This window comes from Nomascus leucogenys, chromosome 8 (assembly GCF_006542625.1).
Source record: "Nomascus leucogenys isolate Asia chromosome 8, Asia_NLE_v1, whole genome shotgun sequence".
Lineage (NCBI taxonomy): Eukaryota > Metazoa > Chordata > Mammalia > Primates > Hylobatidae > Nomascus > Nomascus leucogenys.
In genome coordinates, this window is record NC_044388.1 from 8,008,250 (window position 1) to 8,020,360 (window position 12,111).

General features: G+C 36.7%; 1 protein-coding gene across 3 annotated transcripts in view; it reads right to left on the minus strand.

The window, feature by feature from the left end:
* Positions 1-10,105: 10,105 nt before the first annotated feature.
* The window catches only part of TRPC1 (transient receptor potential cation channel subfamily C member 1), an 85,952-nt gene continuing 83,946 nt past the window's right edge, over positions 10,106-12,111 (minus strand). For all 3 annotated transcript variants that reach the window (XM_030816706.1, XM_030816707.1, XM_030816708.1), the window contains one exon: positions 10,106-11,972. In XM_030816706.1, coding sequence (XP_030672566.1) covers positions 11,745-11,972 — 228 coding nt within the window. In that variant the 3' untranslated portion in view covers positions 10,106-11,744. The remainder of the gene's footprint in view (positions 11,973-12,111) is intronic.

Here is a 12,111-nt window from a genome sequence, read left to right on the forward strand (position 1 = left end):
CAAACAGCCTTCTCTAACAACAGTAAACAACTAGAAATTAATAACAAAAAGTAAACAACAAAAAACATAAGAAAAAAATTGGAAATTAAGAAATGTACTTTCAACTCATGATAAAAAGGAAACCATAATGGAAAACAAAATATTAAAAACTGAACAATAGAAAAACTGCATTTACATTTGGGTTGGTTCCAACTCTTTGCTATTGTGAATAGTGCCGCAATAAACATACGTGTGCATGTGTCTTTATAGCAGCATGATTTATAGTCCTTTGGGTATATACCCAGTAATGGGATGGCTGGGTCAAATGGTATTTCTAGTTCTAGATCCCTGAGGAATCGCCACACTGACTTCCACAATGGTTGAACTAGTTTACAGTCCCACCAACAGTGTAAAAGTGTTCCTATTTCTCCACATCCTCTCCAGCACCTGTTGTTTCCTGACTTTTTAATGATCGCCATTCTAACTGGTGTGAGATGGTATCTCACTGCGGTTTTGATTTGCAGTTCTCTGATGGTCAGTGATGATGAGCATTTTTTCATATATTTTTTGGCTGCATAAATGTCTTCTTTTGAGAAGTGTCTGTTCATGTCCTTTGCCCACTTTTTGATGGGGTTGTTTGTTTTTTTCTTGTAAATTTGTTTGAGTTCATTGTAGATTCTTCATATTAGCCCTTTGTCAGATGAGTAGGTTGCAAAAATTTTCTCCCATTCTGTAGGTTGCCTGTTCACTCTGATGGTAGTTTCTTTTGCTGTGCAGAAGCTCTTTAGTTTAATTTGATCCCATTTGTCAATTTTGGCTTTTGTTGCCATTGCTTTTGGTGTTTTAGACATGAAGTCCTTGCCCACGCCTATGTCCTGAATGGTATTGCCTAGGTTTTCTTGTAGGATTTTAGTGGTTTTAGGTCTAACATTTAAGTCTTTAATCCATCTTGAATGAATTTTTGTATAAGGGTAAGGAAGGGATCCAGTTTCAGCTTTCTACATATGGCTAGCCAGTTTTCCCAGCACCATTTATTAAATAGGGAGTCCTTTCCCCATTTCTTGTTTTTGTCAGGTTTGTCAAAGATCAGATAGTTGTAGATATGCAGCATTATTTCTGAGGACTCTGTTCTGTTCCATTGATCTATGTCTCTGTTGTGGTACCAGTACCATGCTGTTTTGGTTACTGTAGCCTTGTAGTACAGTTTGAAGTCAGGTAGCATGATGCCTCCAGCTTTGTTCTTTTGGCTTAGGATTGACTTGGCGATGCGGGCTCTTTTTTGGTTCCATATGAACTTTAAAGTAGTTTTTTCCAATTCTGTGAAGAAAGTCATTGGTAGCTTGATGGGGATGGCATTGAATCTATAAATTACCTTGGGCAGTATGGCCATTTTCACGATATTGATTCTTCCAACCCATGAGCATGGAATGTTCTTCCATTTGTTTGTACAACCCAAATGTCCAACAACGATAGACTGGATTAAGAAAATATGGCACATATACACCATGGAATACTATGCAGCCATAAAAAATGATGAGTTCATGTCCTTTGTAGGGACATGGATGAAGCTGGAAACCATCATTCTCAGTAAATTATCGCAAGGACAAAAAACCAAACACTGCATGTTCTCACTCATAGGTGGGAACTGAACAATGAGAACTCATGGACACAGGAAGGGGAACATCACACTCTGGGGACTGTTGTGGGGTTGGGGGAGGGGGGAGGGACTGCATTAGGAGATATACCTAATGCTAAATGATGAGTTAATGGGAGCAGCAAAACAACATGGCACATGGATACATATGTAACAAACCTGCACATTGTGCACATGTACCCTAAAACCTAAAGTATAATAATAAAAAATAAAAAAATAAAAAAAAAGAAAAACTGCATTTAAAAATGTGTGAAATGCAGCTTAAACAACACTTTAAAATTTATAATCTTACATGTTTACATTATAAAAGAAAGGGTGGAAATTGTGAATGATACAAATTGGGAACTTAGTAAAAGGAAAACACCATAAAACGCTTAAAAGGTAGGATAAAATAGCATAGAGCAGAAATTGAATAAAGCTGTCATCTTAAATAATAGAAAAAAGGAAAGCCAAATGTTGGTTCTTTAAAATGACTAATATAATTGACAAAACTCTGACCAAATTAAGCAAGAAAAGAAGTAAAACAGATTAATAAACCAATTTTGTATTGAAAGAGGACTTTACTGCAGATTTTTTAGAATCTTAAAAGATGATAAGATACTACGAACCACTTTATGCTCATAGATTTGAAAACTTAGATAAAGTGGACAAAATCCGAGGAGGGGAGGTGAAGCTGGGCTTTGAGAACTTAACACTGACTCTAGTAGAAATGGAATACCTAAATAGTCCTATAATCATTAAAGAAATTTAATCTGTAGTTTAAAATACTTCCTCAAATAAAACTTGGGGCCTAGATAGCTTTACCTGGAAGGCCTACCAAACATTTAAGTGGTAAATACTATCAATGTAACATAAACTATTCCAGAGTACGCATAAAGAAGGAGCACTCAGCAATTCTTTTTATGAGATTAATATAATCTTAATACCAAAACTTTAGAGACAGTAGGAACCAGGAAAATCTCCAGTCTGCTTGCATCCACCTAGGAACACAGGTGCAAAAACTCTAAACAAAACATTGTCAAACAAAATTCAGCAAATAAAACAGATCATGATCAAGTTGGCTTTATCCCAGGGATGCATGGTTGATTTAACATTAGAAAATCAATGAACATACTTTACAGAATAAATAGATCCGCAATACTAACTAGGGAGACTAAGGTGCAATGAAACGTTCAGGCTCTTAAAAACACCACGGATCTTTCTTGGTACTAATGTCCTAAGAAGGATATAGCACAGGGATGAGAGTTCAACAGCAGGACAGTGTCAGAATTTCTTTTTCTGTGAGAATCCTTGTAGCAGTCTGGCAGAAGTTCACACAGCAAAACATTAGCTGTTTTCTTTTGCCTCCCTAGATGATGTCTCAGAATCAAGGAGAAAAAAAAGATTCAGTCAGGTGAACACAAGTGGGTGTAGACACACCAGCTGAAAGGTCACATCTCCACAGAAGCCAGTATCTCTTACAACTCCATAAGCACAGCGTCCTGACTCCTCACAGATGACGTGCCGAGTTCTTAAGAGTTAGGCACTCAGGAAAGCGCAGCCGATGTCTCACCATCAGGTATTCGTAGTTCAAGGATCATTCCTCCCAATCCAGATGCAGTTTACCTATCAGGGCTCATTTTTACCATAAGCAAGTATGCCTAGCAACATAGCTGACATACTGTATTATCAGATTACTAGGTAACCTAAACTACAGTTAAAGGTCAAATTCTTAACAGAATGGGGAAAGGTACTGTTGAGCCCTATTCACAATAGATGGAGAATGTTCATTTTATTTTAATAATGCAGAAAAATCATTAATCTAATTCAACATTTATTCCTGACAAAAAATTAACCCTGAGAAAACTATGAATAGAAAAAAATATCCTTAAGTTGACAAGAAAATCTGCAGCAAAGCTTATACTTAATGGTGAAATATTGAAAGCATTTCTGTTAAGATCAGTGGTAAGACAAGAATGCCTGAAATTGTCATATCTATTAGAAATTGTACTGAGGGATCTAGACAGCATGGTAAGGCAAGAAAATGAAATACATGATATAAGGATTGGAAAGGGAGAAACAAGACTATTACAGTAGAGAGATGTTATGCTTATCCAGATAGAAAACCCAAGGTAACCTGCAGGTGATTCAAATACAAAATTTTCCATGCTTATCTCTTAGGTGTGTAAATAAGCCCTAGTCTAAGGACAAAACATTGAATATTTTTTTCCTTTTATAATTAAGAGCCTTGATTAAGGACCCTGCACACAAAAAGCCTCTTTTTCCCCCCCTTGGAGATGAAATTTCCCTCTTTTGCCCAGGGTGGAGTGAAGTGGCACAATCTTGGCTCACTGCAACCTCCACCCCTCGGGTTCAAGCGATTCTTCTGCCTTAGCCTCCTGAGTAGCTGGGATTACAGGTGCCCACCACCACGCCCAGCTAATTTTTGTATTTTTAGTAGAGATGGGGTTTCGCCATGTTGGCCAGGCTGGTCTTGAACTCCTGACCTCAGGTGATCCATCTGCCTTGGCCTCCCAAAGTGCTGGGATTATAGGCGTGAGCCACAGCACTGGGCCATGAATAGCCTCTTTTTGACAAAGGCTCTCTGGATGTACAAATGTGGGATTGCCCATGAATGCATGGAATCGGGTGTTCTGGGTGAGTAGCTCTGGGATATACATAAAAATTGGTTCTGAAGTATTCTAAAGTTATTATTAAAAATCCTGGTTTTGATTTTTTTGTCATTTGCTTCTCCCTTTTAAAAACAAAGTCAACAATTGAGTTTAAAAGGCTAAAATTTGATTAGATATAAATGAAACATCTTTGAATGATGTCCCTGTAGCATTCTAATACTAAGATTGGGTTAGATTTCCACAATGAGATGAAGCTTTTAAGTATAGAAACCTATTAAGAAAATTTACAAGCTGAAAGTAAGACTTCATACATCTGATTAATTCATCTCACACAAAAAACCTGATATTAATAGTAACATAATGCAGGTAAGAGCCTCCCGGGTGAAAAGGAAAAAGACTTGGATTCTCATTCACAGTGTGGCAATGGGAGAACTTTAGTTTCCTTATCTGTAACATGAAGTTGAATTGGATCCTTTCTGAGATCCCTTATGGTCTTAAGTGGTTTTCTGGATCCTTGAATATTTAATTTTTTTTTTTTTTTTTTTTTTTTTTTTTTGACATGGAGTTTCACTCTGTTGACCAGGCTGGAGTGCAGTGGCATGATTTTGGCTCACTGCAACCTCTGCCTCCCAGGTTCAAACTATTCTCCTGCCTCAGCCTCCTGAGTAGCTGGGATTACAGCTGCACACCACCACGCCCAGCTAATGTTTCACTATGTTGGCCAGGCTGGTCTCGAACTCCTGACCTCAGGTGATCCACCTGCCTTGGCCTCCTAAAGTGCTGAGATTACAGGCATGAGCCACCATGCCTGGCTGAGTATTCAAATTGATTAGGATAGAAAGTGGCACAGAAATGAAATTCACCAGTCTGTCTGCTTTAAACACTCTGGTCCCTTCTGGTCTGGCTGTTACTTTCTGAGGCTAACTCCCCCTTTCCTATGATGTTCACTACCTGCCTGTCCATCCTCTTCCTCCAACTCTTGCTCATCTTGCTGGTCTCTGCTTGACCCTCGTCATGAAAGTTTTTAACAAATTAGTTATTTAGAAAAGTAGGAACTTAAGTTCTGTTTGCTGACCAAGATGAACCTACAATGAGAAGCTAATTCAAAAATGGAAAGCTTTTGGATATATATTGACTGACAGGAAAAATCAATTGAATTAAGTATCTCCAGTCAGTATATAAACTTGGACAAATTACTCAAAATGCTAGTTTTCCTGTGTATTAAATTAGAAGGTTGAAGCAGGGAATCTAAGCTTTCTTTTAATCCAGTTTGAGAAAATAGGATCTGGAGCACACAATTGTTAAGAGTATTTAATAAACTAGATGCCATTCCTAGAATATTTACACTAACAGATAATGGCTAAATTTTTATTCAATAACTTTGTGCCATTCAACATTAATACCATACTTAGAGTGAGGATGCAAAAGAGAATGAGAGAACTGTTCCTTCTGTGTCTGGTCTTGTTTTACAGCTTTTCAAAAGAAAGAGGCTGGGTGTGGTAGCACACTCCTGTAGTCCCAGCTACTTGGGAGGCTGAGGTAGGAGGTTCTCTTTAGCCCAGGAGTTGGAGGCTGTAGTGTGCTATGATGGCACCTGTGAATAGCCACTGTACTTCCAGCTTGGGAAATATTGTGAGACTCTGTCACTGGGGTCAGTGGGGGTGGATGGGAGAAGAAAACATCTGCATTCAAGCAAACACAGAAAATATTGTGATTGCTTTTTCCGTTGAAATAAAATTGGAGGAAATGAATTTTAAAATGAGAAGCTGAATGACCTCACAGAATTAATTCAGTTTCTGAATGAGTTACTGAGGCAGCTTGTGTATTTTCCTCCTTAAAATTTTTAAAACAGCACTCAATCATTTTATCTTTTTTTTTTTTTTTTTTTTTGAGACGGAGTTTCACTCTTGTTGCCCAGGCTGGAGTGCAATGGCACAATCTCGGCCCACCACAACCTCCACCTCCCGGGTTCAAGCTATTCTCCTGCCTCAGCCTCCGGAGTAGCTGGGATTACAGGCATGCGCCACCACCACACCAGGCTAATTTTGTATTTTTAGTAGAGACAGGGTTTCTCCATGTTGGTCACGCTGGTCTCAAACTACCATCCTCAGGTGATCCACCCACTTTGGCCTCCCAAAGTGCTGGGATTACAGGCGTGAGCCACCATGCCCGGCCCATTTTATCTTTCAATAAGAATAAATTTGCCTAAAATTGAAGGATGGATTAAATAACCTTTCTAATGGGGAGAGAGAGAGGGAGAAATAATTTTCCAGATTCCTGGTAGCAGGATGAAAAAAAAGGAACTTACTTGTCACATATTGGATTGGCTGGGATAGTAGTTTTTTTGTTTTTTTTTTTTTAAACATACATTTACCTCCCACACAAACCTGCTGTTTTGCCTCTTTTATTACTATAATTTAATTTATATCAGAAATCATGTCTCTTAAAGATGGTTTTTTTTTTTTGTTTTTATGTTTTTTTGAGACAGAGTGTTGCTCCGTCGCCCAGGCTGGAGTGCAGTGGCGTGATCTCGACTCACTGTAAGCTCCGCCTTCCGGGTTCACGCCATTCTCCTGCCCCAGCCTCCCGAGTAGCTGGTACTACGGGCACCTGCCACCACGCCTGGCTAATTTTTTTGTATTCTTAGTAGAGATGGGGTTTCACTGTGTTAGCCAGGATGGTCTCGATCTCCTGACCTTGTGATCCACCCGCCTCAGTCTCCCAAAGTGCTGGGATTACAGAAGATGGTTATTTTTAAAGCATCAACTAGTATATAAAAATTTTCCTAATTTATGTGTTACATATCTGAAGTATTTATTTCAGTCTGGGGGTAGGGAGAGCAGAATAGGAAAAAACAATGTGAAATTATCAAATGAAGAGAAGCAGTGTAATGGGAAATTCTTCTAAGTATATCCTCCAGAAATACAGCTTGTTTACGAATGGGGCCGTGATGCCAGAAAACTAATAAATTAACTTACAAATGAGAAATTCAGAGCAGTGATTATTCCTGATACTATTACTAATTTCGTAGTGTAATCTGAATAACTAGACCCAGTTGGTTTACTCCCAGGACCTATACCTTCAATTTGTTTGGTATTTTATACATGTATTTTCTGAGGAAAACAAAAATTTTGAAGTCTAAGGAATCAAAGTTTATCAGGTAGAAAAGAGATAATAAGTATTTATTAATAAGATTAAGAGCACTTCCACTTTTATCATTTTTAAAGAAAGACTGTCAATGATTAGCAGTTGGTTTGTATCCTTCAAACAATTAATAACAACAACCTGTAGTTACTTTAAGGAAAGATGTTAAGCTTTGAAATCTGAACACATAACTAAATGATAAGCAAACTGGTCTTCATTGGGATTGCATGTGAGTAGAATCTCATTCTATTTTTTTAGTTATTAATATATAATGCTATTAGATTTCAATGCTAAAAACTATAAAACATTGCTCAGGGAAATTAAGGAAGACTTAAATAAATGAGAAGCTACATCATGCTGATAGTTTAGACAATACTGTTAAGATGTCAATTCTTCCCAAAGTGGTCTCTAGTTTCAATGCAATTCCAATAAAAATCCCAAGGTTTTTTTTTTTTAAGAAATTGATAGATTCCAAAATTTAAATGAAAAATCATAGAATCTAAATAGCAAAAATAATTTTGAAAAAGTAATACGAAGTTATTCACCTTGGCATTTATTACTGTACCCCACTGTGCTGTGTGAGTGATGGGCTACCAACTTGCAGATGCAAGCACTGCTTTCTTTGGCAGTGGTAATGAATTTTAAGATTCCACTGTTATTTTCTTATTTATTTTAGTATGTTGTAGCATTGTATTTTAGATTTTTTTGTCTGGGTTATTAAGGCATAATTTCTATACATTAAAATTCACTCTATTTAAGCATACAGTTTGATGAGCTGTGCAGTCCGTCGTCTCCTAGACCACTAGACCCTGGTACTCAATGATCTGATTTCAGTTCCTATAGTTTTGTCTTTTCGAGAATGTCATCTAAATGGAACCAGAAAGTATTGTAGCCTTTTGTGACTGGCTTCTTTCACTTACTTTTAAAATCCATCCATGCTATTACATATATCAGCAGTTTGTTCCTGTGGTGGCTTTATAATGTATCAACTTGGCTAGGCCTAATTATGTTTCCCAAAATTCCCTTTCTTGTATGCTTCCAGTTACAAGAGACATTTTAGTGCGAGACTGGAGAGCAGAAGTGAAGCAGCAGCCATTTTGTTCTTGATGCGGGCACTTCTGCAGCTCACACGTGCTGTAACTTATCTGCTGGTTCACTTTGCTAATGTGGGGCAGCAGCCAGGCCTACAGTTGACCCACCTTTCCTTGGATCTTCCTTCAGCTTCTCTGATTCCTGGGCCAAGTGAGTGTTTAGCAACATACTTGCAAAAGCAAGTGGCAAAGGGCAACACTTCTCCAACAGGGTACCACATCATAAGGCTGGAGATGTGAGGAGTCACATGGGACTTGGTCTGTCTTCATGGGTTTTAGCTTGTCCCTGATCTCTCCCACTTGACATCCATCTTTTCCTCCCACCTGCCTACCCTGTGGACGTCCAGCTCTGCTCCAGCATTAGATAAAAAAACAGAGACTTACAGAGACTGCTTACCAACTCCAACAGTTGTGTAATGTCAGATCCCTGTAAACAAATCACTATACACACACATACATGTGTGCCTGCAAATATCCTAGTAGCTCTGTTTCTCTGATTGTGACTGATACAATTCCTTTTTACTGCTGAATAAATTGTCATTGTATGGATGTACAATTTGCTGATCCAGTCACTAGTTAATGGACATTTGTTTTTTTTTTAGTTTGACACCATGAATACAGCTTCTATAAATGTTCACATACAGGTCTTTGACAGATTATTTCAAAACATGGTAGAGTAGTCCCCCCTTATCCACAGGGGCTATATTCCAACACCCCAGCGGATGCCTGAAACCACAGATACTACTGAGCCCAATTGCCGTCAACTGGAATACGTTTCTGTTCATACCGTCCACCCACAAATTTAACGCCTTTTCCATCTTAACTAGGCACTTCCCACACTGTGGCTGTAACTTTTGCAGTTTCAGGTGTAACAGCAAAATTAGCACAGATTTTTTTCTTTTTCACAATTTCCCAGACAAAAGATTCGTTCTTACTGTAAATGTTACCATAGATACATTTTTTCTCTTTCCTGAAGTTCCTTAAGTCAAGAGCTTTCACCTTTGCACTTAAAGGAAGCAGGCTACAGCTTCTCTTTGACGTATTCCAATTGCCTGCGTCACAACTCTTGCACTTTGGGGCCATTATAAAATAAAATTAGGGTTACACATAAAGCAAGGGTTACACAAGCAGTGGGATGCCATGACCGTCAATCTGATAACAGAGAATGATACTAAGTGATTAAGTGGTGGATAGTATATACTGTGTGAATATGCTGAACAAAGGGATGATTCACGCCCAGGCAGGATGGCATGAGATTTCATCATGTGACTCAGAACAGTGAACAACTTAGAACTTAAGAATTGTCTGAGCATGGAGACTCACACTTGTAATCCCAGAAATTTGGGAGGCTGAGGCAGGAGGATTGCTTGAGCCCAGGAGTTCAAGGCTGCAGTGAGGTATGATCATGCCACTGCAGAGTAAGCCGGGGCAAAGAGAGCTTCTGTCTCTAAAAAGTAAACAAACAAAAACTTCAAGAATTAGTTCTGGAATTTTTCATTCAATATTTTTGGATTATGATTGACTGTGGGTAACTGAAACCATGGAAAGTGAAACTACAGGTAAAGGGGGACTACTGTATATCTCAACTTTTTAAAATTGGTAATACAATGAACAGACTCTATCCATTTATAATTTAATGTCAAATTTTATTCACCTTTTTTCTTACAATATGCTGTCATTCAAAATGTACCTCAGAAGCAACTCGACTCATGCATACAGTAGGCACTCTATAAATGTTTTAATAATTAGGTATTTTTTAGAATGACAAAAAATCCAGATGTAAAATCCCAATTGGGAAGTGCATAATCCCATCGTAGACAAAATATATAACTTTACGATAAACATTTTTATAAGAATTTGCCCCAAAGAGGGAACACTTAAAATTTGGAAATTAAAAAATAAAAATGCAAAAGCAGGATGAAACATAATAGTAACCTATTTAGATAATGATCCCTGGATTGGTGGTGCTTACAGACCAAGGGTTACCTGCACCCTGTGGCGTAAGACCATCTGACATTCAGTTAAGAAGAGAATTATATACCTAATATCCTCTTAACTGGAAATGCTGCGAGAATATACAATAGCCTATGAAAACATTTTAGCTACATCCCTTTATGTGAACACACAAAAAATTTAAATACATATTTTATTCTCTAATTTTAAAAAACCAATGCTTTTCATCTTAAGCAGCAAGAATGATCCACAAGAAAGCATGAAGTCACTTTTATAGAAGCTGTGTTAAATTATGGAAAGTACCTTGGGAGATAAGCTCAAGAACCTTAGTCCAAATATAAAACAAATCACTGCATTAAAGAGACTTCCTATGTTTTACAAAAACAAAACAGGTTGTGACTACATGTGATAAAAAAGTGTCTCCTATCTTAAAACTATAAATATTCACTCCAACTTGAAAAAAAATTGGACTATTATGATACAAAAAAATTAAAACCAACCAAATGTCTAGAAGTAGCTATGCAAACTTATAAACATAATTGAATAGCTAAAAAATAAAACATCTACTGACTGTATTTTTGAAAAACTATATAATTCTATAAAAATTTAAATGTGGACTAACTACATCAATACATGGAAATGTATATAGAAAATATTAAGTGAAAAAAACATTAAAAATATAAAGTGATTATAACCATGTAAAAGTAAATATATCACAATAACAAAAACTGAAGTGAATTTAAATTGAAAGACATAAATAGATTCAAATATTAGGGTTTTTTCTTTGTTGCTTAAGATTATAACAAAATACAAAAAAAAGACTATTATTTTAGATAAAATAAAATTATACTCCTAAACAATAAATACTGAACTATATGTGAACTCCTAAAACAGAGATATTTAAAACATAACTTCTATATTTCAAGTGTATCCTATGAAGCAGATCAGCCCACATTTGCTGGTCTTCATTTTACAAAACCTTCTGGGCAATGTGTCCATTTATAACTGCCCCTCTTAAACATAAAAAGAAAACATTTTAAAGCACTAAGTAAGAAAACCAAGCAGCATGCTAACAAAATCTATCTACTTAATCTGTTTTGCTTCTGCAAAAAGCCACTAACAGAAGGTTTAAAAAACTAATTCTATATACACACTTTACATAACATATATTTATGCTATAAATATTTTAAAGAATGGCTTTTACATAATTCTTTATTTCAATATATATCTCATTAATTTCATTGCAAGTTATGCAATATAGTCTTCTGGATCTGTTATTGAAAATTATTCTCTTCAGGATTTAGAAAATGGTTAATTTCTTGGATAAAACATAGCATATTTAGAAGTCCGAAAGCCAAGTAAATCCCTTATTTCATTTCGGAATTTTGACAGATCTTGGCGCAGTTCGTTTAGATTTTCCACAGTTGCCTGATCTGTACTTTGCATCTTCTGTCTCATGGAAGTCAAGTAACGATGCACTAGGCAGCACATCACTTTTTGATAATTTTCATCTCTCTTCTGTTTCAAATTTCTCCATTCCTTCAAAACAACAATATGATACTAAGGATATGCAGAAATGATATTTAAATGAGGTAGAGTTTAAAAATATATTCACAGACACAAACACATCTTTAAATGCTTTATTAGACTATAGTTTTGCTACTACATGGTATAATAT